General features: G+C 54.3%; 1 protein-coding gene across 1 annotated transcript in view; it reads left to right on the top strand.

The window, feature by feature from the left end:
* Window positions 1-25,561, top strand: part of LTBP2 (latent transforming growth factor beta binding protein 2) — a gene marked incomplete at its 5' end in the record, with an annotated part of 71,951 nt that overhangs the window by 46,061 nt on the left and 329 nt on the right. Inside the window, 26 exons of the mRNA XM_080620000.1 lie at window positions 2,078-2,152; window positions 6,088-6,210; window positions 6,687-6,851; window positions 7,674-7,904; window positions 8,478-8,500; window positions 9,197-9,236; window positions 9,643-9,738; window positions 10,812-10,937; window positions 11,128-11,256; window positions 11,663-11,782; window positions 12,711-12,830; window positions 13,032-13,154; window positions 13,346-13,471; window positions 15,874-15,996; window positions 16,296-16,421; window positions 16,519-16,641; window positions 16,842-16,973; window positions 18,138-18,263; window positions 18,896-19,039; window positions 19,297-19,488; window positions 19,612-19,692; window positions 20,316-20,444; window positions 20,692-20,832; window positions 21,076-21,243; window positions 21,781-22,056; window positions 22,276-22,425. Of these exons, the coding sequence (XP_080476126.1) occupies window positions 2,078-2,152; window positions 6,088-6,210; window positions 6,687-6,851; window positions 7,674-7,904; window positions 8,478-8,500; window positions 9,197-9,236; window positions 9,643-9,738; window positions 10,812-10,937; window positions 11,128-11,256; window positions 11,663-11,782; window positions 12,711-12,830; window positions 13,032-13,154; window positions 13,346-13,471; window positions 15,874-15,996; window positions 16,296-16,421; window positions 16,519-16,641; window positions 16,842-16,973; window positions 18,138-18,263; window positions 18,896-19,039; window positions 19,297-19,488; window positions 19,612-19,692; window positions 20,316-20,444; window positions 20,692-20,832; window positions 21,076-21,243; window positions 21,781-22,056; window positions 22,276-22,425 (3,408 nt within the window). The remainder of the gene's footprint in view (window positions 1-2,077; window positions 2,153-6,087; window positions 6,211-6,686; window positions 6,852-7,673; window positions 7,905-8,477; window positions 8,501-9,196; window positions 9,237-9,642; window positions 9,739-10,811; window positions 10,938-11,127; window positions 11,257-11,662; window positions 11,783-12,710; window positions 12,831-13,031; window positions 13,155-13,345; window positions 13,472-15,873; window positions 15,997-16,295; window positions 16,422-16,518; window positions 16,642-16,841; window positions 16,974-18,137; window positions 18,264-18,895; window positions 19,040-19,296; window positions 19,489-19,611; window positions 19,693-20,315; window positions 20,445-20,691; window positions 20,833-21,075; window positions 21,244-21,780; window positions 22,057-22,275; window positions 22,426-25,561) is intronic.

Below are 25,561 nucleotides of genomic sequence, written 5' to 3'. Positions count from 1 at the left end.
CAGCCTCACACTGTCTTCCCATGCGGCCAGGTCCTGGCAGAAAGAGAGCAGCCTCCATCCAGTACTTTAGAAACTGTCTTCATTACCCTTGGTAGAGAGAGGTCTGCTCACATTTCATTACAGTTATTCTTTCCAGGGAACACAGGTTTCTTTGCAAAATTAAGGCATTTGTCCGCAGCCTCACAAGTGATTTGCTGCAGTAACAGGCTGCAGGTTTCTGCAGGCTGAGTGCTGAGGTGACACAAGACCTGCGCACCCCCATCACTGGTATTTTTTGCCTTGCCCTCTCCCCAGCAGCATCTGGCAGGGGGATGGCGCAGGATCTGTTTCTCCACAAAGGCTTTTCAGAGAGGGAGTGGGGCTCTGACACATGTCATCGCTGTTTGATCTCTGGCATGCTTGGCTCCCCTTCGGAGAGCTCACACATAACGATGCTGCTTCATTTCAGCATCTGTTATCACATCGTGCCGAAGCTGACAGATGCTTCCAAGCACAGTTAATGCCTGTCAGCAGCCCTGAGCCCACAGGCTGTGGTGTGAGAGGACCTGGAACCCCACTGGGGGCACTGAGCCTGGAGCCTGTGAGCCAGCGGTTGCTTTTCCCTTCCCAGGAGGTTGGAAATGTACCCAGCGATTTTCAGTATCACCAGCACACGGCTTGCCCCTAGTTTCCAGATATCAGACTGGGGAGGAAACAGGAAAAAAGCCCTGGAAATATGGGAAGGATGCTCCAGAGGGGGCTCATTCTGCCGCTGCTACACCACGTGCCGCTGGGAGTCTGTCTGGGGCAGTAAAGAAGGGCTGCCACAATTCATGACTGAGCTTTTGAAGGGCATGAATAGATTTTTTTGTCTCAGTCATTCACCCAGCTGCTAAGGATCTCTGTGCACCCAGAGAACTTTGTAGCTTCATTTAATATACCTGGGAAAAACAGGCTTTCTGTTCTTCTAGGTACAGGCTGGTGAATGACTTGTTTTCCTGTCTTTTATTTCCCAAGCATATTTATCCTAGGAGTCTGGTCCCTAAGTTTTGCCTTTCAAGAAGTGTCCTAGAATGGCTTTAAGCTGCATTACAGGGTCAGAGGACCAAGACGAAGAGTCATAGTGTGTGTTCTCTGCCTCCAGCACATTGTTTGTGTTTTTAACATTTGCAGCCTCTTTCTGACCATCTCCTGCTGCAAGGATGGTCTCAATTTGTCCTTGGTTCTCAAAAGCTGCAGTGTGTTAGGGTTCTGCCAGATCCTTACTATTGCTATTGCCATGGAGGGCTTTCCACGTATGACACCAGGGTGTGAGTTACTGATGCCAAACAGGAGGAATTGGAACGTTGGGAATACAGCTGGACAGGAACTTAGCTGTTACACACACTTCTTGTTTCCAAATGTACAGTCCAAAAATGAAAAAGAAACCCCACCCTGGCAAAATCCCATCTTTAGGCAAAGCGACCTTCTTCCTACCCCACCCTGTGCTTACTCACTTCCCAGCGCGTCACCTCCTGTATTCCCTTTCCCTTGCTCCAGAACATGGTGCCTAAATTTGACTTCCTTGGAATTTATGGGAAATATTTTACTTACCTTTAAAAAATTGGGAGAGATTTAATTGTGGAGGTTATAGGCTATTTTGAAACCCACAGAACTATTATAAGCAGAAACCTGAAATTGTCTCTTATGAGAATGATCGGGGCAGGAAATCACATGCAGTAAAAAACAGGGAAATGTAATAAACAGGCCCTGGGCTGTTACTTCAGCATCTTGTCGAGGACTCCTGTCATTGTTTTCACTCTGATGCCCCTTGCCGTATGCCACTTGGCTATCCAAGCTGGCCCAGGAGGAGCCAAGGTGACACAGTGATAGATATGAAGCACAGACAGCACCTCTGGGTCACCAGCTTGGCACTGCCAACCAGCAGGAGACACTGCTTGGGAAATGTGTTTGCTCCCATCTTTCCCTCTGCTGTGGAGTCATCAGAGGCCCACCCAAGGCAGACTACAACCCTTTCCCCTCTGCAAGGAGGGCAGGGAGAAGGTAGAATTCTGATGGCTGGCTCTACTGCTAACATCCCACACTGCTTTCTTTCCAGCACACCCTGTGATTGAGAATGGGCAGGTGGAGTGTCCCCAGGGGTACAAGAGGCTGAACCGGAGCCACTGCCAAGGTAAGGGTGCTGTTTACATATCTCTCTGTCCTTCCCACATCCGCTGTCAGAGTTGTAAGTATCTACACAAGTAGAACAGAATTATCTAGCTCCCTGATACAGATCTGCAAAGAACATGACTTAGAAAAATCTCTGTGCTTTCATCAAGGATGAAAGAAAACCAGGTAACACTGGGCTGTATGGCTCAGCTGTTAAGCATAGTCAGCGCGTAGTGGGGCCAGCACAAGAAAAGTCACCTGTTAAATCCTGCCAAGCAGCTAAGGACATATGTTGCTGCTCTGCTAAGTGTTGAGTGTAAAAACTGTTCTCCCATAGTCTGAAGCGACAGAAATTCTGTTGCTTGAAAACATTTAGGAAGGTTGTCAGCTTGTTCAGTTGTTCATTTACTAGTGGTAGAGTGCCATCAAAGCAATTCCTTCTGTTCTGAGGTGTGTCACTTATCCATGCTGCCAGGCTGCCCTGCCAGCTCCACGCTGACGGGGTCTGTCCATTTCTCACTCCCACAGTCCCTCAGTTCCATATGAGCAAGGTGCCATCTCTTAACTTCTCTCTCTGATTTTTTTTTTTTGGGCATCTCTTGGACCTACAGTGCTTACGTTTTTCTGTGCTCTGAAGTGGAACTTTACAGTTCTCGTGATTCAGGATAAGCTGAGAGGTGTCATCTTGAAGATACAGCAAGGAGCCCGGGCACCGGCCATGCACATCCAGGGCTGACTATCCAATGACTCATCTCTTTTAGCCGGAACTTTCCACCATGCTTAATTAATTAATGATTCAGCCTCCCCACATTGTCCTGGGGGAGAACTTTCAACAACACAACAGCTTCTATTCTTGGTGCTCAGATCTCATCCCTTATGTGGCCACAGACAGCGCTGTGGGTGTGAGGAGCCACCCGGAGACATCGAACAGGAGTCGGCAGAGCAGAGCAGAGCAGCCAGAGGGGACTCAGTGTCAGCAAGCAGAGACCTGCAGCATGTGCTCTAGATTTGTGTCCCCTCTGGAGCAGAGAGAGGCTCATAGGAGCAGAAGGAGATGGCAATGTGGACTTGGCTAGGAAGGTGGTTTTGCACTTGAAAAAGCGTGAACCAGAGTTGTGCCTCTGTGTGCTCTTTCATAAGCTGGGCTAGTGAAGTACCATTCTGCACGTACTCTGCTGACTCAAGGTGCTTTTCCCATCTCTGCTGTTGCAGCGGGATGTGTGTTAGGAAGCCCAGCACTGCACTTCAGGGTCCAGAGTGAGCAGTTTGGCTGATAGACTATGGGAGAGGCTACATGGGGCCTTCTTTTGCCAGCCCAGGTAGGAGGGGAGCCAAGGGGCTGGACAAGGGCTGATGGTTCCTGAGACCATTGGCTGTAGGAGAGGAGCTGAGTGGGAAAGGAGCTGGGGTCTGGCTTTGCAGGCTGACATCAAAGCACAGATGAATGACTGAAGAAGGGCCCTGGCAGAAGCCCACTTTGTTCTGTATGGACAGAAAGGGCTGCCTCTGGTGTCTTCCAGCAAAGTAACAAATGCTCATTTCTGCCAGATCTCCTTTCCTTTCCTCACCTGCATCTCGTTGAGCAGGAACAAGGCTGCAATGAGTCTCAGTTGAGAGGAGTGCTTGGCAGACCAGGGAATCTCCCAGTGCTGCTGGGATCAGCAAGAAGGATGGCACTGGAAGGGGTAATGTGCTTGCTAGATTTGAGGCAAAGACTGTCTTGGAGGCTGAGTGGTGGGGAGGTGTGCAAGCAGTCACTGCACAGGACACACACCAGCTCCGCAGTGTCGTATATACTTGGTGTCTGCTGCTGACTGAGGTCCTTTCTGTTCATCGAGCACCAGGAACCAGCCTGCACCTTTCCATCACAGGCACCTGTCCCAGCCTGGCTCTTTCTTTGGAGCACCAGCAGGCTTGTGTGGGGTGGGAAGAAGCAGCTGAGACAGAACATGGATCTTGGTTTGTGGTCCCTGAGGCCTCTTCTTGTGGGCTAGCCATCCCTGGTATGCTTGCAGGAGGTAGGAGTGCATGGCCCTGAGCACACCTGCCTGCTCTTGTTCCCTGTGGGGATTTCCACTGTGTGTGTCCTCTGCTGCTAATAGAATAGATGGGGTTGAACTGAGGCGGAGATGTACGTGGCCCAATTTTAAGTTAAGCTCATAAAGCCCAGCCCTTGCTGCTTGTCTGTTTTGTGCTCTCATTGCTCTAATGCCTTCAATCCCTTTGCTTATGTGGAGGCCAAACACTTGTCCAGTTGATGTGTTGGAATGAAACGGTGCTCTGACCATGGCAGGGAGTGACAGGGATGAGCCCTGAGGCTCCTCTGGAGAGACAAGCCTCTTCTCTGTGTGGGGTTCCCAGCACATTTGGGGTCTGGCCATTGGTTGTTCTCATGAATTCTGTCCTGTGCTTGGTATGGAGCAGGAAACCATTACATTACTCAGCCAAATCCCACTGCTCCCTGGCTTGCTGCACATCCCTGTGGCATTGGTAGTTCCAGTTGATTGAAAATCACGGCCTGGTCTTGATGGCCCCTATGTGTCTCTACCGTTCATGAGACAGCCAGTGGGATGAACGACAGGGTTTAAGAGCACAGGACTGGGTAGAATGTCTCAGGTCACTGCGTCTGAATGCCAGCTGTCATAGGTGGCTTTGTGACACCTTCACTTCCACCAAGCAGTAGTGCTTCAACTCTGAGAAATAAGGTAGTGCTGGGAAAGACATTCCTGAGCCTACAAGCCCTTGGTCAGGCTCTTCCACTATCTCCATTCTTCTGAATGTTCCAGCAGCCCACCTCTGCACCCCTTTCTTACACCTTGAGACAGTCCCTAGAACACAACTGGGTGCTCTCAGGACACCTGAGGTCTCACCAGTGCCTTGTACACTGGCATTGGAACTGCCGTTGTCTTTGAAAAGTGTTTGGTGTGGTGCTGCCTAACATAACATTGACATTTCTTGGTCTTGGCAGCTCACAGGTGCCCTATGCGCAGCAAGTGTGCCCATGTTCCTCTCACTGCCTTCTTCCATCTCTTAGCTCGTAGCATGTGTTCCTGTGATTTGTGCCAGGGTAGTGCTGAGGTTCATCCCACTCCTGCTGCTCCATGTTCCCATCCAGCTCTTCGTGCGCTTCTTGTGCCTCCTGATACAGAACCTTTCAATAGCACACTGGCTTTTCTGGGACAAGCTCTTTAGGGAGGATGTAAAGCTACTTCAGTCCATGAGGAGGGCTTCCTCCTCACTCTCCACCATGAAGGCTGCCCTTAGCTCCCCCTTATGCATCTTTTGCCAATCCTTGTCTTGTCCATCTTAGCTCATGCGTTCCTGCATGATGCTGTAGGAAAGGCTTTACTGCAAGCCTGATGGGTGAGCCTGACGATGTTTCCCTGACATAAGCCCAGCTCCCTACCCAAAGACTGGCTCTAATGCCTGCTGAGTGAGGGGCAGTGCCAGAGCTTGAGGCAAGGCTTGAGCTTAGCAATTTCCTGCTTGCTCAACCTGTTCCTAGAAGAGGACACTACAGCACTGAGCCACAGCCTGGTCCGCCACCCCTGTGTCTCTGGAGGGGATCAGTCTTTGCCCTCTCTGTGTGCTGGCACTGAGTTTCTCAGCAAGGGTCCCCTGCAGATGATGGCTCCATGTGAGCAGGACCAGGGATGAGGTGGAAGGACAACCGGGGTGGCTCACTGTAGAGACCACATCTGTGTTCCACAAGGACTGCAAAGCAGAGCAGTCATTCATGAGCTACCCCTGCAGCTGCAGCGAGTGAGCTCTCTGCTGCATATGTGGGACTGCTGTTGCCACGGAGGTCCCCACCATGCTGCTTGGTGCAGAGGCTGCCCCGGACACCAGCCTGGCTGAGACCCCTTTGGTCTGAATAGGAGGCACAGGGTACGGGGTGCAGTTCTCCCCTAGTTTTCTCACATCTCACCACATCTCGCGTCTCTCCTCTGTCCACAGATATCAATGAGTGCTTGATGCAGGGCCTTTGCAAAGATGCCGAGTGTGTGAACACCCGTGGCAGCTTCCGCTGCACCTGCAAGCCTGGCACCATGCTGGATCCATCCCGTAGCCATTGCATCTGTAAGTGCTCCAGGGAACCCCTTGGTTTGGGATGGGGCTCGAGCAGGAGCCCATGGCTGAGTGGAGGCTGCAGCCTGCGTTCACATCTCTTGCAAGTGCGTCTCAGTTATACTGTCCTATTTATGTGCAAGGTGGGTCCCCTTCATACACTGTTCTTCTCCATGGATATGGAAAACAGTGGCCCCTACAGAGCCTGGAGGGGACATGCCTGCAGTGTGGCAGCAGAAGACACAGCCTCCTGGGTTGAGATTGCTCCCACAGGAGCTGGATTTGCTTGGGTCTGGCACTGGTGGGGCAATGGCCTGATGGCTCAAGTCTGGAAGAGGCTGGGACAGCCCCTGGGATGAGGCATCACTCAGAACAGGCTGGGAGGCACCGGCAAAGGAAGGCCTGAGGGGGAGAGGCTGAGTGTCCCCCACTCTGTCTGGGGAGCACAGAGCTTGACCTTTGTCACTGACCCTGCCATTGTATTTCAGCGGACAAAGCTGTGTCGATGGAGCAGGGGCTGTGTTACCGCTCGGCATCTGGTGGCATGTGCTCCTTCCCCCTGTCCCACCGCATCACCCAGCAGATCTGCTGCTGCAGCCGCGTTGGCAAGGGCTGGGGGAAGAACTGTGAGGAGTGCCCTGTGCCTGGCTCAGGTGAGTGTTCCCACCTTGGCCTTGCCTCTCTGGTTAGACTGGGGTTTGGGCTTGCCTGAGCTTGCTGCCACTCAGATGGCTGCAGGACCCAGAGCTGAGCAGTGCAAATGCTGTCCTGTGAAATGGGTACAACAGCCCAGGAAGCAGGCCTGGGTATTACTGGGAAGATAGGGAAGCCCCTGATGGGAAACCACTCTCTACCATAGGGAGAGCACAGCCACATCTGTGCGTGGCTTTACTTGACAACAGTTTTGTCTCTTGTACATCCGCTGGGATGAAAGCTAGGTGAGGACGAGTTTGGCATATCTCAGCATGGGGTTGGGTGGAGCGGAAAGCACTGAAACCTCAGGACTGGAAAAAATCTTCAGGCTGTTTGTGCAGAGCATCTTGAGTGATGTGCAAAGTACTCAGTGCTGAGGTACCAGGGACTCATTTGCCCCCTTGCTCAGCTTAGACCTTCCTGTGGCATGATCCCTTCCTAGCAACACTAACACAGGGAGGGATTTAGTTTTTAGTGTCTGGGAGTACCAGCCAGTGCCTGCTGAAAACCCACCCTCCCCTATGAGCAGATTTGTTCTGCAAAAAGCATCCACCCACTGCAGCCCAGATATGTTTCCGTAAGGATTTAACCCTTAGAAATCTCCAGAAAATAATAGGACGGGAGAAACTAGTACCTGCATTTGCATACATGCCTGTCCATCTTCAGCTCCTTTCTTCCACTTGTCCCACCTTCATGTCTGTGTGTGGTAAGCCAGGTGATCCCTGCACCAGCCTCTTCCTAACCTCTGCCCTCTAAAGCTTTGATGTGATTTTCCCTTACAGAAGCCTTCAAGGAGATTTGCCCAGCAGGACATGGCTACACCTACTCCAGCTCTGATATCCGTCTGTCGATGAGGAAGGCTGAGGCAGAAGAGCTGCCCCTCAGCCTGGAAGAGCAAGGGGAGAGCAGCAACTGGACATTAGACTGGGTGGCAAGGAGACAGCAACTGCAGGACAGCCTGCGTGGGAGCATCCTGGAGGCATTCCCCCACCCTGGCATTTCGGCAGGAGAGGGTAGTATGGGATCTACTCCTTAAGGCTGCTCCATCTGGGCCCCTAGCAAGGGTGGGCAAATTCCCAGGTCCTGCATGCCCCCGTGGATGGACTTGTAGCCATTAAAGGCTTTCTACATCTGTATGAATATGCAAGGTGCTCTTCAGCCCTACTAGAGTTTCTGGGGCATGAGACACCAATTCTTCAAACCTTTGGAGAGAAGGTCGAGTGTTTCAGGCTCCTGCAACCGCATCTTTGCAGTTGGTGGTGGCTGGCCAGGCTGCCTCCACTGGGACCCCATGTTTGTGTGGCAGCCCTGGCACTGCAGTCCTTGGGCTTCTGTCCAGCTCAGCTGGAGGGACGTGTGACCAACTGCTTGTGCCGGCACCTGCTGAAGCAGAAGCTCCTGGGGTCTGTGCAGTGCCCAGGGAGGGATCTGGCTGTGTTGGCTTTGGGAACAAGCTTGTTTGTTGGAGGAGCGCTAGGGACTGAGCGGCAGTGCCTTAGAGGTGGGGTGAAGGTAGGACAGCTGGGGTTTGGGGAGGATGCCTGCTTGCCTTGTCTATACTCACTGTGCACTGTTTCACTTTCCAGGTGAAGTTTCTTCTGCTGCACAGGTGAGAAAGGTTTGTCTGCTACAACCATGGCAGCTAGACGGGCAGGAAGGGGGATATCATACAAATAAGTGAGGTGTGAAATTTGGTAAGAGAAAGCACTAAAGAGAGCAAGTAGCTGCTGCCAGAGGCAGCATCAAATGAACTTGCAAACCCTGTCATCCTGGCTGAGTTGTTGTGGCTGAAGGCCATGTGCCCGCTCAGCCCTTCCTAAGAGGCCACTAGCTCAAACAGCTGGAGCCAAGACCTCTGCTACACTAGTTCATGGTGAGCGTTGACTCCAGCTGATGCCCGCTGGGCAGAGGTAGCAGCCCTGGCTGAGGCTGGAGCTGGCTGAGGTGTGGATGCTCCCTTCCTGCTGGCTGATGGGCAGCAGGAGGAGCAGTGGCTGTCCTCAACCCTACAGAGCCACTGGTGATAATGGCGGTATGTACCTCACCACCTTGCAGAGATGCCTGCCTGGTAGCAGTGCCTTGGGTCTCACCTGCATGGCTTGCTGGTATTGGCCTCTCTGTGGGTGGCTCCCTGGGCACGGCCAGGAGCTGTATTTTGCTCAGGCCAGTGTGTTTGGGACAGAGTGGCTTTGGCAGCTTCTCCTCCCAGGACATTGTCTTTGGGAGCGAGAGGATCTAGGAGGTGGGTGGGAAAATGTCTCAGGGATGCTGCACCCCAGCTACAACCCTATGTTTTGTCCCTCAGGGTGTTGCTGATGCCATTGCAGAGCCTGCCATGCGCAGAGGTGAGTGCCCAGCTGGCAGGAGGACAGGGTGCTCGTGGGGAGGAGCACAGGGCAGCGAGGAGGGAGGAGAGCAGAGGCTGGGAGCTACCTCTTCTGCACAGCAGACCCCAGCACTGGGCAGGACAGGCTGCTGGCTGGGCTGGCCGCAGGTGGCATGGGGGACCCCCATCACACTGGAGTGGCTGATGTGTGGATGTAGAGGTGTGTGGAGGTGGTGGATCTCTGGCGATGTGAAGGAGGCTGTGTTAAATAACTAGATAATGAGGTTGCTGCAGCCACCCTGTGGCCCCTTCGTGTGTGCTGTGTTGGGGCAGTGGTTGCAGGGACACCCAGCACAGGTAAGCCTTGGGCAGGCACCTCTCTCTGGGATTGAAAGCTGGACCTCATCTCTCTACTTCTTCCTCAGCAGATGAAGAGGAGTCCTGGCATGGTCCTCCCCAGCCTGGCCCCACCACCACCTGGGATGCTGCTGCTCCAACACAGATGCCAGCACAGGGCTCAGGTGTGTATCCACTGCTCTCAGGGTCTTTCCTTCTCTCTCTGCCTGTCACTATGGGGGAGTTAACGCCCTAAGCTCTGCCCAGGGTTTCTCCCCTTTGCCCAGCCTGCTTCTCTTCCCATATGCCCCACTTGACTTCCCAAAGAAAAGCTCCTGCCCTGCCACCCTGAGGTGATGTCCCAACCTGGTTGTGGCTGCTGCCAGCCAGGGAAAGCCGGCTGGCTGTGTGGAGGCACGAGTGCACTCCCGTACAGGAGCAAAGTGTTTGGTTTTCTGTGCCCTTCCCTGCCTGCAGCTCGTTTGTCCAGTGCAGCAGTGGCTGTGAGTGAGGGGATCACGCGCTCAGTCCAGTGGCTTTGGCCCTGTTCCCTAGCAGTGCAAGCTGACTCATCGGGAAGGGGGAGCGCGAGGGGAGGCATGTGGCTCCCAGGGCGGCTTGTTTACTGTGCTGGAAACAAGGACGCTGTTGTTCCAGAGTTGCTTAAGTGTCTGGGAGTGCGGCCCATGCCCTCCGCCGGGGGCTGGAGCACCTTGGGGAGCAGGCCTGGCGGAGGCACCTTGCTGAGGAATGCATCTTCCTCAGTAGCCTTTTGTTTGGGGCTGGGCTGTCCACATACACACACACACACACACCCCCCCACTGTCCAGCTCAGTGACAAGGGGTGTGTGGTGCCTCACTGCCCCACCTTTGCCACCTGCACTCCACGGCAGGAGCAGGGAGCCCTGCTGTCACCGCAAAACCAGCCCCCTTACAGGCTCAGCTGCCAGCTCTCCTCCAAGGCAAGGGGCTGGCAGGCTTCCTCACCACCCTTTTGTGGGGCCAGGGCACAAGTAAGCAATGCAGGGGACATGGGCATCCCAGATTGGCTCAGCCCAAATGAGGTGGCAGGGTCTGCCATGTCCTCCCTGCAGCCTTTTCAGTGCAGGCTGCCTGAAGCTGTAGAGAGGAGCAGGCTCAGCATCACTCTCCAAGATGGTAAGAAACAGCCTCCCCAGAGGCTGTTTGGGACAGAATGCAGACACTAGAATCCATGCACCCTTCTCATGCTGCTACCAACCCCATGCTCTCCTCCCAGAGGCTGGCAGCTGTGCCGCTTCACCTCTGTCCTGTGGAGCCGGCACTTGTGTGCTCACCCCAGAAGGATACAGATGCTTGTGCCACCCTGGCTACATGCTGGACCCCAGCCGACACCACTGCATTGGTAGGTTGGCACCTCCTCTGCCTGCTGGGCCTTGATGGACCGTTCAGTCCTTCAGGCTCCTGTGAGAAGGTTTCCTTGCAACCTTGCTGAGCCCCTGGCCACCTGCTGCACAGCAGAGCTGGCAGGGGGCTGGCAGGGGGCTGCGGGTGGTGAGTGTCTGTCTTCCATACTTGCACATCCTTGGGTACAGATGAAGATGAATGCCTGAAAGATCCTTGTGCTGGAAAAGGTCACTGCATCAACAGCATGGGATCCTATTTGTGCTTCTGCTACTCTGGGTACACCCGGGTTGTCTCGGAGGGCAAGCACAGCTGTGAGGGTAAGTGGTGTCTGCTTGGCACAGGGCTGCCACCTCCCCAGGGTGTCCCCAGTCTTCTACTGTAACCCTCTCTCATACAAGTGCACACACACATGCACACACATGTGCACACCAGCACACCCTCCCTCCCTCCAGGCCTGCCCTTGGGCAGCCTGATCCACGAGGATCACTCTGTCATGCTCACTCAAGGACAGGACCTTGCCCATAATGATCTGGGCAGAAGCCTGTGATGCCAGCGCTGATCGTTGCTTCAAGGGGATGCTAGGACCGATGGGGGATGGAGGAGAGCCCTGGCATGGGTCCCCAGGGCAAAGCCTGCTGCAGGTGGAGCAGCACCTCTCCTGCACCCAGCCTTCCCAGCGCTGGAGCGGGAAGACTTCAGGACTGTCTCCCTGCCTGTTGCCAGATCGAGATGAATGTGAGCAGCCCTCTGTCTGCCGAGGACAGCAATGCATCAACACCCCTGGCTCCTACCGCTGCGAGTGCAAGGAGGGCTTTGCCATGGGACACAGAGGACAGTGTGAAGGTGAAGCTTGCTGCTCCCTGTTCCCCTGCCCCTTCAACCCACCCTGTGCACGGCTGAATGCCTTTTTTCCACATCGGTCTGTGTCTCGTCCCGTAAGGGAGGAAGGACCCTCCCATGTTTATCAGCCCTGTGTCCTCCCTGAGGGCTGCCTGTCCTCTCCTCTGCCTTTAGAAGGGACAGGCTTTCCTGGGCACAGAGGAGTAGTTCTCTCAAGATCCTCTCCCGTCTCCGCAGGGAGATCCCCCCACAACCAGCCCATGACAGCTTTCCATTCTGGGAGGAGATGCCCATCCATTTTCATGCCACCTTGACTCTGTGTCATCAGGCCTTCATGCTGGCAAGCAGACTGCAGGGAGAGCAGGCTGCCTCTGGCCACCTGGCCCCACAGCATCCCACTCAAATGGCATGACCCGGGCCTGATCATTCAACAATGTGCCTGATCAAAGATTACCCTTTCTCAGTAGCTCATCTCCAACACAGAGTGAGAGACTATTTTAGGAGGCAGTATGGGAAACAGGGCATGCACAGAATGGTGCTCCCCCTGCACGGCCTCCACAAAGCACTTGACTTAAGGACTTCCTGAACTGGAGGCTGCATCACAGTCATAGTTATGAAAGTCGCTGATGAAACAGCCCTGCACAGATGTTCGCTGATCCCTCTCTCTGCCCATGCACATTTCTGGTCTTGGCAGCGTCCTGCAGCAGTGAGTTTTGCTCTGGATTTTGTCAGCCCTTAGTTGTGGGTGTAGGATCCTGACTGATAAGTGGGACTACAAGAAATGTTACCCGAGCTCTGGGAAACTTGTCTCGCCTCCTCTTGAGCATCACTGTCCCCCAGAAGGAGACTGAGGATTCAGCTGGATGGAACATCATGGAGAAGGCTGCACTGTTTGCCCTTGGGAGCCTGAAAGGAGTGTATTTCTTGGCAGATGTCAATGAGTGCGTGGATCCCAGCCCTTGCCCCAGCGGGAGGTGTGTCAATACGCTGGGATCCTACAAGTGTGTCAGCTGTGGAGACGGCTACCGGGCCAGGAATGGGAGATGTATTGGTGAGTTGCTCGGGCTGTCTCTGTGCAGCACCCCATGGCAGTGCTCTCTGCAAGTCTCAGAAGGAGCAGGGGCACAGGCAGCACCCTTTCCCTGTGGGCAGCCAGCCTGCATGGCTGGGACACAGCACCCTCGTGGCTTGGGTGGTGGGGACAGCCCTGAGCACCCTCCCATGCCATGTTGCCCTGTGTTGTGTCACGCAGATGTGGATGAGTGCCTTGTGGAGGGGACTTGTGCTCATGGACGGTGTGTCAACCTGGATGGCTCCTTCCGCTGTTCCTGCTACCGGGGTTACGAGGTGGCACCTGACAAGAAGAGCTGCCAAGGTACCAGGGAGCCGGGTCCAGACCTTCTGAAGAGTCACACACCCAGTCCACAGGTTTCCTTAGGCTCTTCCTGGGGGCTCTGTCAGGGTCCTAGCCATTGTGTTGGCTGGTTCTCTCAGCACATCTGCTACCAGACATGGTTACTCTACATGCTTCCCACTCATCCCACTCTCCCTCATGTGCCTATGCAGACATCAACGAGTGCACATCCCAGGCTGCCTGTCCCTCTGGACTCTGCCTCAACACCGAGGGCTCCTACTCCTGCATGGCTTGTGACGCTGGCTACACTGTCTCCAGAGATGGCAGCACATGTGAAGGTATCCCTTTCCCAGGGACAGAGGAATGGGTTCTGGAGGAAAGACACATTGCCATAGCTGGGTTGTTGGTGGCACCTGGGGACTTCTTTAGCCTCAGGATCCTCCTCCAGCTCTTTACCTCTCTGAGCAGCAGAAAGCAGGGCGGGAGGGATGCAAGCAGAGGTTGCCTGGAGGAACAGAAAGGTGATCTTCCTCATACAGGAAAGGAATGGGCAGAAGGACCTACTGATGAGAACCCTGGACTAATGATGCCCTGGGGAATGCTAACACAGGCCAGAGCATGGGAGGCCTGGAAGCATGAGCAGAGAGTTGCGTGTGGTTCAGTTCAGAACTGTGTGCCTGGGAGCACATGCCCCAAATGTAGGTCCTCAACAGAGGGAGAAACCTTGAGGCCACAGCCAGTGGATAGACTGTGGGCACCCAGGTTTCGTCATTTTTTCCCAGCCCCTGATGTAACTTGGACGTGTTTAAAGGATAAAGCTTAGCAAGGGCTCTGCTGTGCAAGGTATATGTGGCAGAAAGTTAATGGCAGCGTCGATCTGTGCTGCTTGCATTGCTGAGATATGAGAGCTCTCTGTCCCAGCCTTTCAGCCTGACTGCCCTTCATAGGCAGGGAAACTCCTTCCCTGGTGGCTGCCCCCAGGGGACATCCTGGGCTTGAGATGGCTTGATGCAGACTTCCTGTTTGGTGCAAGGGAAGGGAGAGGGCAGAGCTGTCAAAGGTACTTGTTTGAAGATTGGCCGTGTGCTGTGAATTTCTCTCTGGAGCACTGCAGAGCTCTGCAGCCTGCACATATCTGGCAAACTACTCTTGGAAGATTCCCCTGCGTAGGGGCCTCCAATAGAGGAGGAGAGGGAAGCTTTCCTCTCTGTATTTTCTTCTGTTTTGGTGTCTGGGAATGCCACTGTGAAATTAGTTTATTTTCCATGTGATTTTTTGTGTGCAATGGAAGGACCATTGTTTGAGCCCTTCCATCTGCCCCCTCCCTTTCCCAAGACTCCACGTGAGTCCCTTCTCAGCCACCTTGCCCTAGCTGTGTCACAAGGACACCTTATCAGGGTTCGATACTGTCTGGGTCATGCTGACCCAAACGCTGATGGCAGGATGGCATGTTCTTTCCTGCCCTGACTGGTGTCCTTGTCAGTGGATCTGGGTTTCATATTTGAAAAATGATAAGGGTTTCATGGTAGTTCTGTGATAAATAAACTAGGTTATGGTTCATCTCCAGAAAGATTCAAGAACATCGCTACTTGCAACCCTTTGAGACTGAAGAGCTCAGAACCCTCCCCTGAAGTGGCAGGGAGTGATACTCATTTATGGTTGTGACATGAACAGTGCCCTGCAAAGAGGAAGAGAAGGTCCCTGCCCTGCCCACAGGAGCTGCTCGTCTCAGGGCTTTAGCTCTTGGCAGGAGAGAGGAGGGTAGGACCTGGCTGCCTGCACACCAGCCCATCCTTCTGGTTAGCAGCATCCTCCAGTGCCCCCAACCTCATGGGCCTGCAGGCAGTGGCAGACTGCTGGCATCTGGCAGCCTCTGTCAGAGCAAAGATACCCCTCTGTCCTCTGCTGTGAGAAAAAAATCTTCAATAGTGCCAGCAGACTCTGGCCAAGGTCTGGAGGAGTTGGGTGGGAGAGGGTTTGTGTGGAGCTCTGCAGCTAGGTAAGAGCTGATGTAGGCCCCCATCCAGCTTTGCCAGGAGAAGGGCATTGTTTACAAGTCTGGCAGGTAGGAAAGCAGAGCTGCAGAAGGTACGGCTGGTGCTGGGTTACTTTCCTGATGTTTACTCTTGTGCAGTTGGCTGAAGAGAGGGTTTGTCAGCAACTGTGGCTCTGCACTGGCCTCTTGGTGCCTGTGGTACCCAGTGCAGAGCTCTGCTGGAAATGGACACTAGGGTTAACAGTATCCCTGTGCTTACAGAATGGCTGAGGTTGAAAGGGAACTGCTCAAGCAGGCTGCCTAGGACCATGTCCAGATGGCTTTTGCATATCTCCAAGGAGAGAGACTCCATGACTACCTTGGGCAACCTGTGCGAGTACTCAGTAACCTTCACAGTAAAAACATGTTCCCTCATGTTCAAGTGGGACATCCTGTTTTTTGGTTTGTGCCCATTTCCTCTTGTCCCGTCTCTGGACACCACTGACTTGATGCTGGGATCCCATTTATCCTGGTCCTTATGATGGAGGGAAGTGAAGGATCTGGGCTGAATCCTCACATCCCTGTAACAGGGCGTCTTTGCTGTCATCTTGCTGTGACAGGATGATGTGGGAGAGCAGCTAAAACCCACCTTGCAGGCCAGCAGCTGGGTGATGGCTTATCTGGGTGGGGTCTATTCTATCCACCACTATTCTCTAGTGGTGGCAAGAGCTGGGGTCTCACTCTGTGCTGTGTCCTTTCTGGCAGATATGGATGAGTGTGAGGACCCTGCTGTTCAGTGCCTGGGGGGAGAGTGCAGAAACACCCCAGGCTCCTACGAGTGCCACTGCCAGGCTGGTTTCGAGCTCATCAATGGCACCGTGTGCACAGGTACAAACCCCATCCCTTCAGCCCTCTGAGCCTCCCTATGGATGCTCCTTCTTTCTTGTCAGGGAGGATGCTAGGAGCAAGGCAGGTGATGCCAACATGCATGGCACATCTGTAAGGCTGTAGCCAAATGCAGGATCACCATGGACAGGGAAGATCTCTGTCTCCATGGTGAGAAAACCAGGGTCCAGGTGCCCTGCGAGAGCTGCCTGTTAGAGACTGGGGAGAGAGAATCCATGTGGCTTTGGTGAAGGATGTGTCCCAGTGCTGGATGCGTGGTCCTGACTCTGCTCCCTCTGCAGATGTGAACGAGTGCCTGAACAGTGAGATCTGTAGCCCCAATGGCGAGTGTCTCAACAGTCATGGATCCTACTTCTGCATTTGTGCTCCTGGCTTCTCAAATGTGGCTGGCAGCGTCAGCTGCCAAGGTGAGCTGCAGGATGGCAGGGACATACCTCAGGCCCTGCCCTTTGCTCTCTTCCCTGCTATGAGATCCAGATTGACACTTCTGGCCTGGTTTTGCAGATGTGGATGAATGCGCAGACAAGTCCCGGTGCTCACAAGGCCAGTGCCTGAACACAGAAGGCTCCTACAGGTGTCTGTGTGAAAATGGGTTCAAACATTCCCAGGAGACTGATGATTGCGTGGGTGAGAGCTCATTTGGGGAGATCAGGCCCCTGGGACGTGGGGGTGGTGGATGCAGGAAGTGCATGGGGGGGGTGGTTCTGTTCCCAGCACCCAAAGTTGCTGGTATCTAGTAAGAGGGACCGAACATTGACCTGGGTGCTGCAGTGAGCAAGCACAGTCTCCATGTGACAATCCTCATTCCCTTTCCCTCCTCCCTGCAGACGTGGATGAGTGTAAAGAATATGGGGATGCCATCTGTGGCACGTGGCGGTGCCAGAACAGCCTGGGCTCCTACCGCTGTATCATGGGCTGCCAGCCTGGCTTCCACTGGACCCCCTTGGGTGACTGCATTGGTGAGTACAGCCCCAAGTGTCCCTGTTCCTCTTCCTGGCAGGGACAGGATGGCTGTGGAACATCTCTGCCAGGGGAATGGGGGAGAAGGAGGAGGAGGAAATGTGCGGCTGGTGGCGAGGCAGATAATGCTGAATTTGTTTTCTTGGCTGAGCTGCCTGCTTGTGTCTAGACTTCTCTCTTCCTGGCATCTGGAACAGACACCGCATTGTGCTGCTTTCCACTCTGGGAGAGTCCTGGGCAGGTTACAGCCATTCCAGGCTTGGTGCTGGACCACAGATCACTGTAAGCTGTGCTTGCTGGGGCTGCTGCCTGTGCCAGTCACCTGCCTGCAAGGCTGGGTGAGAGGAGAAGCTGCTGGTACCACTCTGCACTAGGCTAAGTCTGGGTTTGGAGTTTAGGCTCCAGCAAAGAGGAAAGAGCAAAGGGAATTCTGCGGTTTCCAAGGTTCCCATCCCAAGCTCAGGAAAGGCTGCAGCAAGGAGGAGCTGCTGCCAGCCACTGGGCTCTGGCTTGAGCCAGGACTTAGAATGTGGAGCTGCTCCTAGCCTTAGGAGCAGCAGGCTGTGGGGACACAGCTGCTCCAGCTGCTCCTGGGAAATCTCCCCCATGCAGCAGTAGGAGGGGAGCAGGATGCAGCCAGCAGGGCTGTAAACTCTGCAAAGAACTCAGTTACGTTTGTCCAACCCCACCGGGCTGTAGCTAGGCAGAGATTACTCCCTGGCACTATAGCAGCTGGAGAAGGACCAGGTCAAGAACAGAGCATGATGGTATCATCCTAGATCTGCTGATCTGTCTGTACCTGCCCCATACACTTCAGTTGCACCCTTGTTATCTCCTGCTGATGTGAACCCATAGGCTCTGTGTCCCTTTACTCCTCTGCAGGAACCTGTGCTACCCTCAGTTGCCCCTGCCACCCACCTCCCACACGTGCCATCCATTTCCCATTCCCACCCTGCTCCTGTCTCTCAATCCACGTGGACTCTTTGCAGCACTGGATGTTGCAAGAAGCTTCTCTTGACACACACAGAGCAGTGGATTCCCTCACATCAAGGGAATGCCTGCCTTATCCCCAGGTCTTGGGGTCAGAGAAAAGGGCCTGGGTGGGGGGAGTCCATTGGGAGAGGTGAGGTCTGGGGCAATCCCTGCTCTCTGCTCTGCTGCAGACATAGATGAGTGTGCCAATGAGACACTGTGTGGGAGCCATGGCTTCTGTGAGAACTCGGATGGCTCCTTCCGCTGCCTCTGCGACCGCGGCTATGAGAGCTCGCCCTCCGGACACTACTGTGTTGGTGAGTCTCCTGTGATTACCCCGCCAGTCAGTGAGGAAAAGCCATCGGTAGAAGCCAGGCTGGTGTCCCTACTGTGTGACACATGCTCCCAGAGCATGGATCGGGACTGCATCCATGCATGAAGAATCCCAGCCATGAACTGGGCAGCTCATGGAGCAAAACCCCAGGCAAAAATAGGTGTCCAAGGAGAATGGGCAGCATGTACTATAAAGAAAAACATTTTCACCATTAAGACAAGCAGGCAATGAAAGAGATGCCCAAGATGGCTGCGCAGTCGCTGTCCTTGGAGGTTTTAAACCCCCAAGAAGACAAAGACCTGAGCAGCCTGGTGGCATCTCATAACTGACCCTTCTTTGAACAGGGTATTGAACTAGAGACCTCCAGTGACCCCTTCAAACCTGAATGATTCTGTGATCCAGTGACTCGCCACAAGCTGTAGTTCAGGCTCCTTGAATCCACTGAAAGCAGGGCAGGAAGTTCTTGCCAGACTTGTGTTGAGCCATGGTGTGAGCACAGCTCTGATCTTGTCCCTAGCAGCTTCCATCTCCCTGCTGAAGGGTGACCCCGTGCTGCGCAGGGTGTCCATGCAGAGGCAGGGCTTCCACTGCCTACCACTGCTCCTTCCTTTGCAGATGTGAATGAGTGCGAGCTGATGGTCGCCGTGTGCGGGACTGCACTTTGTGAGAATGTGGAGGGATCCTTCCTGTGCCTCTGCCCCAGTGACCACGAGGAATACGACACAGAGGCAGGGCAGTGCCAGCCCCGAGCAGCCTTGGGTGAGTAGGCAGCCAGAACAGAAGCATGAGTAGCAGCTATAGCAGGAGCGTGGTAGTCCTGGCTGGGATGAGATAAAGCTGTACAAGCCCGTGCAGGGACAGTCAAGCTTTCGTGTGGGGAGAACTGAGAAGCCTGAAAGTGAGCACCTGGGAAGGCCACGCTGCTGGTGATGGGTGTGCTCTGGGACCTCCTAGGTGTGGGATGCTGTGTTGGGGTCCCAAGGACCCCATCCCGTCTCTGCTCTGATGTCTTCTAGCGGGCCCTGAGACACACACAGCCCACCTCTCTGATGGCACGGAGCGCAAGCAGTGCTACTACCACATCAGTGATGTTCGCCTGTGTGACAGCGTCCTGGCCAAGAACATTACCAAGGAGGAATGCTGCTGTACTGTGGGGGCAGCCTGGGGTGACAACTGTGAGACTTACCCCTGCCCCATCCCAGGCACAGGTAGGACTGTGGCCCCACCACGCCAGGCAAGACCAGTGCTCTGCCTTCCTGCTCCACCTTGGTTGCACTAACAGGCTGTTTTCTTTACTTCCCATCTCCCCTTGGCATCTGCCTCCTGGCCAGTGGAGTACCAAGAGATCTGCCCTCTCGGGAAAGGCTATATTCCCCAGGAAGATCCACTCTCAGGAAAAGTCTCTTTCACAGGTACTCTCATTTACTCTGGGTGAAAGAGGGAGGGAGTGGTGCAAAGCCTTGCCTGGAGATGCATCCACAGAAATATCTGTGGATGTTCTGGGGTTATAGGTGGGGGATGTAGTGGGGGGTGTGAACATCCTGCTGCTGCTTTCCTCCATCCAGAGAAACGCCAAATTGCCTGTATCACCAAGCTTCTTCCTCCAGTCCTGCCTCACTGAAAGCAGCGGTTCTTTTCTTGGTGCAAATCTATGCCCATTTTGAGCCAGGGATGGGGTCCAGTGAGACACAGCCCTTCCAGTTACTAATCAGATCTCCCTGTGGCCAGCTGGCTCAGTCTTTTGCACATCACCTCCAGGGGATTGTGTTCTCAACCTTTCAGAAACATACATGAATTTCCTATCTGTGAAAGTATCCTGTTCCCTGTCATCCCTCCTCCTGCTCTGCCTGTGGATGCTTCCCTCTCTGCTCCCAGGCATGGGGCTGGTGGGAGAGGTGGGGGCTCACTTGGGTCCCTGCCAGTGATCCAGGCCAAGGTGCTGTGCCAGCTTTCTCCAGATACAGCACCTGGCCCACCTTGCTCCTATGGCTCTGCTCATTGAGATGCTCTCTTGCTCCCTCCATTCCTCTCTCAGACATGGACGAGTGTGAGATATTTGGCTCCGAGTTCTGCCGCAATGGACAGTGTTTGAATACAGTGCCAGGCTACAAGTGCTTCTGCCGTACAGGCTACTTCTATGACTCCAGCAAGCTTGAGTGTGTTGGTAAGATGGCCTCAAAGAGCAGTGAGCACCTCACTGCACATGGAGGGACAGCTGTGCTGCTGCACCCAGAGTTTTCCCTGCTGCCCATGCTGCAGGGCCAGGTCTGGGTGACAAGCTTCCTGGGAACCTGCTGGGGAACAGGGGAGAAGGTGGCCAGAACCCCCAAGATCCCTGTTTGGGCAGGGAAAGGGCTGCATTGCCCACATCTATCAGTCTGAAATGTTGCTCTGTGCTTGTGTGTGGGCAGACCAGGACGAGTGTCAGAACGAAGTGTACTGTATCAACGGCGAGTGTCTGAACACAGATGGCTCCTACCACTGCTTCTGCAGCCTCCCTCTCGTGCTGGATGCGACCGGCAATCGGTGTGTGAACCTCTCCAGCAGGGCAGGTGAGCCCCAGCCCCTGCTACAGCACACCTCCACCCTGACATCCACCCTGTGAGTCAGTCCTCTGGGAGAGAGCACAGGGTAGGTAGGACTTTGTGTCAGACTGAGGTGTGCCAGCAGCCTTACATGTACAGCCAGGGCAGGGGGGGGCAGGAGCTGGGGCATATGGTTGTCCCTCTCAGGAAAGGGGAGGTGGCACTCTTCTGGATGATTTTCATAGCCTCCTTTGCTTGTGTCACTCGCAGATGCCTCAGAGGAGTATGAAATCCACCTGGATGTCTGCTGGCAGACCGTTGCCGACTACATCTGCCAAGACCTGCTGCATGGCGAGCAGACCACGTACACTGAGTGCTGCTGCCGGCTTGGTGAAGCCTGGGGCCAGAACTGCGCGCTCTGCCCACACAGGTCCTCCGGTGAGTGCGGTGACATAGGCAAGCATCCCCCAGCAGAGGTGGGAGAGGGCTGGGGGTGCCACTGGTCATGTCCTGCAGGGTCGGCCACATATGGCTGCAGCGAGGGCTCCTTTTGTTACCTGCAATGCCAAGGCCAGTCCAAGGAGTGGGTGAACCCCCTGTTTATCCACAGCTGTGTTGCACCTGTGGGTAGGATGTACCTGAAATGGGTGCAATGAGTCCAAGGTGTTTGAGGGGAGAGTTGCTCTGTGCATCCCACTGCTCCTGCTTAGCTTAGGAAAGGTGAAGTGGTGGCAGGCTGGGATGGAAGCATGCTGGGAACTGGGGATTTTGCTGCTCAGGGCCTTGCTGCATCCAGACAGGAACTGGTTTTCTTGAAGATGGGGTCTCGTCAGCAAGCTACAGAGCTGCAGCTTTGTAGGCTATTGAACAGAGGCCTGGCTTTGTTTGTTTGGTGTGGATGCACACTCTCGGGCCATACCAGATCTACCTCTCTTGAGCCAGGCTGCACTGACTCTTTTCTCTCACCACTTGCAGCTGATTTTGCTTTCCTGTGTAATGGGGCCAGTGAAGACAGTGAGAGAGGGGCCGAGCTCCGAGAAAGACCTAGGTATGAGTATGGACCAGGCTTGGAAGACCCCCACTACGGCCTTGCCAGCCCAGATATGGGCCCCTACTACAACTACCTAGAGTCTGAGTATGGAAACCCAGATGCTGGTTTCCCTCGGAGGGAACCCAACAGCGAGTTCCGTGGCACCTCTCTCCATCATGGCCCAGGGCGGTCCCCACCCCACTACCTGCCCAGCCAAACTGGTGAGTACTGAGAGACACAGAGAGGTGGCTTCCCACCCAGCCTGTGTCCATGAGCACTGCCTGGCAGCTCCCACCCCAACCAGGGGTTGGGAGCTGCCAGCTCAGCCCTTCTGGCTGCTGTGTTAGTCCTGGCCTCGCCAGTATCGTCTCACTGCATGCCTGATGTCCCTCCACACGTGGAGGGTCACCCTGCTCTAACACCACCTTACCACCCTCCAGGCCTCTACGAGGGCTTCGAGGGGCTGCAGGCTGAGGAGTGCGGGATCCTCAACGGCTGTGAGAACGGGCGCTGTGTGCGCGTCCGGGAGGGCTACACCTGCGACTGCTTCGACGGCTTCCAGCTGGACATGACCCGCATGGCCTGCATGGGTGAGCGGGGCCGGGCCAGCAGCTGGGGCAGCCTGGCCCCGCATCCCTTGGCGGCTGCCGCTCTCTGGCGGTCCTGGCCGGGACAGCTGCCGGAGGAGTCCCCGTTCCCGGGTGCTTCCTTCCCGTAGGGGTGGAAGGACCTTCCTGGAGGTTCAGCCGGCCACTCTCTGCTGGCAGCTAGGTCAGGGCAGCTCTGTGCACCGCGGAGGGCAGCTGATTGACAACTTCTTGGCATAGCACCCTTCTACATCACCAACCGCTGCTGCTCTATCCTGGTTTAATTTCCTTGATAGTCATCACTGCCCTGGTGAAATTCCTCATTTCTACCCTGCCCTACAAGACACAGTCTCTAAAGCATCTCTTAGCATTTCCTCTACATCCCTATGCCATGCTTCCATCCTGTTCGCAGAGCAGCTCCCCAAGCCAGCTGAGGCCCCAGGCACTCAACAGAGCAGATGATAGACCCTCTTTTTCCTTAGGCACAGCCCTAACTCTAGCTCCCAGCTTCTTACTGCGTGACATGGTCGTGCAGCTTCTTTGTACAAAACCCATGGTCTCTGCCTCCCCAAGTGCCGCTGGGCAGAATGGCTGCCTGAGCTGTTACTCCCCATTCTGCATTTGTTCTCTCTGTTTCACTTTCCTTGGCCACAGGATTTGTTTGCATTTGCCTTCAGTGAATTTTCTCTGGTTGATTTTGGATGGCTTCTCTGCTTGACCAGAATGAGTCTGAACCCCACAAAGTGCTTGCAAACTGGTGTCACACACGTACATTTTATAGGCAAGGGAATTCTTCCTTTGCCCACCTTAATGACAACATTTAGATGGAGCAGAGGTCAGGACAGACTCCTGCAGGCTATGCTTTGAATGTCTTTTATTGTAGTAGGCAGGTATTGCTAATTGCCTTTGGTGTGCAGCTTTGCAGCTATTGTGCAATTGCTGCAGTTTCATCTGGACTGTATTTTCTCAGTCTGCTTGAGTGTGTCATGTGAGAGCGTGTTGAAATCCTCACCTTGGCCAAGGCACATCATATCCACCACTTCTCCCTTATCTGACAGACCAGTTATCAGGTCACTGAAGGGAACCAGATTAGCTTAACATAATCAGACCTTAACAGATCTGCACCAGCTATTTAATGACCCTGATATCCTTTGGAGTGTTATGACCTAATCACTCAGAAACCTGGTCTGCTTACGGGAATAGGGGTGAGCAGTGTGTAATCCTGGATTCTCCCTTCTCTGTTTTTCAAGATAGTCACCAGATTTACCCTTCCTTGGGTCTCCAAGACCTCTTTTATCCTCCATCTCAGAGAGAACATCCAGCTTTTCAGGGACTGCAGGTGCACTAAGATGTGAAGATGAGTTGCAACAAGCCTTTAGCAATATGGATGTAACTGCTTTATCTACCTGATTGTTGGACCTCTCCATCACAGTATGGCCTTTCCTGCCCTGTGCTCTTTCACCCTATTCAAACACTTCAAATGTGGTCTGCACCCTGTCTGGCCACCATGAGCATTTTTGATGGCTGGAACAAAGCCCACGCCAGCTGCTGCAGCCAGCTCGGCTGTCTTTTGTTTTCCTGCCGATAAGGACCAGACCAACATTCCCCAGTGTTTTCTGCTAATGTATTTATGGAGTCTTTGCTTGTTGCCTTTTGTGTCCTAGACTAACTAGCACTTATTTTACACTGGAGCCTATCTTGGATTTTTCCTTTCAGTTTTCCTACTTGGTGCTTAGTCACCCCTCTGTTTTTACCTTGCTGACTTCAGGCATGTAGAATACTCCTACAGCTGCTGCAGTGCTTCCCCTCTCACCTCCCTGTGGGGATAGCTTGCCCTCACCCTGCAGGACAGGCTGCCTGCCTACCCCTGCCTGAATGGGCAGGCTCCAGGGCTTGGTGCACACTGGTAGCACTAACACTGCTGCTTCTGGCTTTCAGGTGACTGGGCTAAAGTAGCCTTGTTTTACTTCTTTGAATTCAGTGACCCACAGCCAAACCAGCCTGCCAGCTCTTCACCCTTTTACCTTTCCCTGGAGACCCCAGCAAGACTGTCTGCTTCCCAGGCTGTGGAGCACACCTCCCTTGGTGTGCTGCCTAACGTCTCTTCCTTGGGCTTCTGAGCAAGCCCATCCATGGTGATGTTCTGGTCCTGAGGTTTAGCCCAAGTTCTCAGTGCCCATTCTACCATTGCTTTGGCTGTATATGAAGACTGTCTTGTTTCTCAAGCTCTCATCTTACCTTTCCCCTCTCCTCCTTCTTCTTGCATGACTGCTGTGCTTCCTTCCACCTTACCTGAAGGAATTGCTTCCAGCCTCCTTCCCTGGGGTTGTGCTTCTCTTTCTTTGCCAGATAGCCCCCTCCACCTGTGCTAGGGATAACCTGAGGTCCCAGGGTGGCAGAGCTTTCCAGCCCTCCTGGGGTCCATCGGTCACTGCCTGGGCCTTCACTCTCCCTTGCGTGGCAGGCTGAACCCATCACTTGCTCCCCGCTCCTGCTTCCTGCTGATACGTGGGGGGTGAGGCTGGAGTTTGTGGTCAGAGGGTTTGAACCTGCCTTGGCAGGTGAGTATTTGGGCTCTTATGGTCCTGTGAGTGCAGACAAGGGCTCTGGGGCGCACAGGGATGCTCTGCCTAGCTGGTGGCCTCACCGCAAGTTGGGGTAGCTCAGGCAGGGTGTCAGGGAGGTGCATTTAGCAGCAGGGCAGCTGCTGTAGGCTTGCATGCACAATCTAGCTCAGCCACAAGCCAGCCGAGCAAGCCCTTTCACACAGTTTGTGGGTTAATAAAACAAGCCCTTGTTTGCACAGCATGAGGTCCCTCTTTGTTCTGGTCCTGGTGATGATGATCCGCTGCTCAGGGCCACTATCATCTGCCTCCTCAGCCTTGTAGATCAGGAAAGGGCATTTTCCAAGGTTGGAGGTGGTCTTTCTCCCAGATCCTGTGCTACTTTCTACTTTCTAAGCACAACTAAGCTGCTAACCCAGAGGCGTCATGAACTGCAGGACCCCTTACCTGTTGTGCATTGCTGGGGGTGAGGGGACTCCCTCCTGTGCTGGGGGATGCTAAATGCTGGGGATGTCACCCTTGGGTAGTAAGGGGTCTCTGTGGGTGTGCTGAGGGGTGTGGGAGGCTGGAGGGGC

This window comes from Psittacula echo (genome assembly GCF_963264785.1).
Source record: "Psittacula echo genome assembly, chromosome: 5".
Taxonomy (NCBI): domain Eukaryota; kingdom Metazoa; phylum Chordata; class Aves; order Psittaciformes; family Psittacidae; genus Psittacula; species Psittacula echo.
This window is presented reverse-complemented; position numbering and strand designations above follow the sequence as displayed.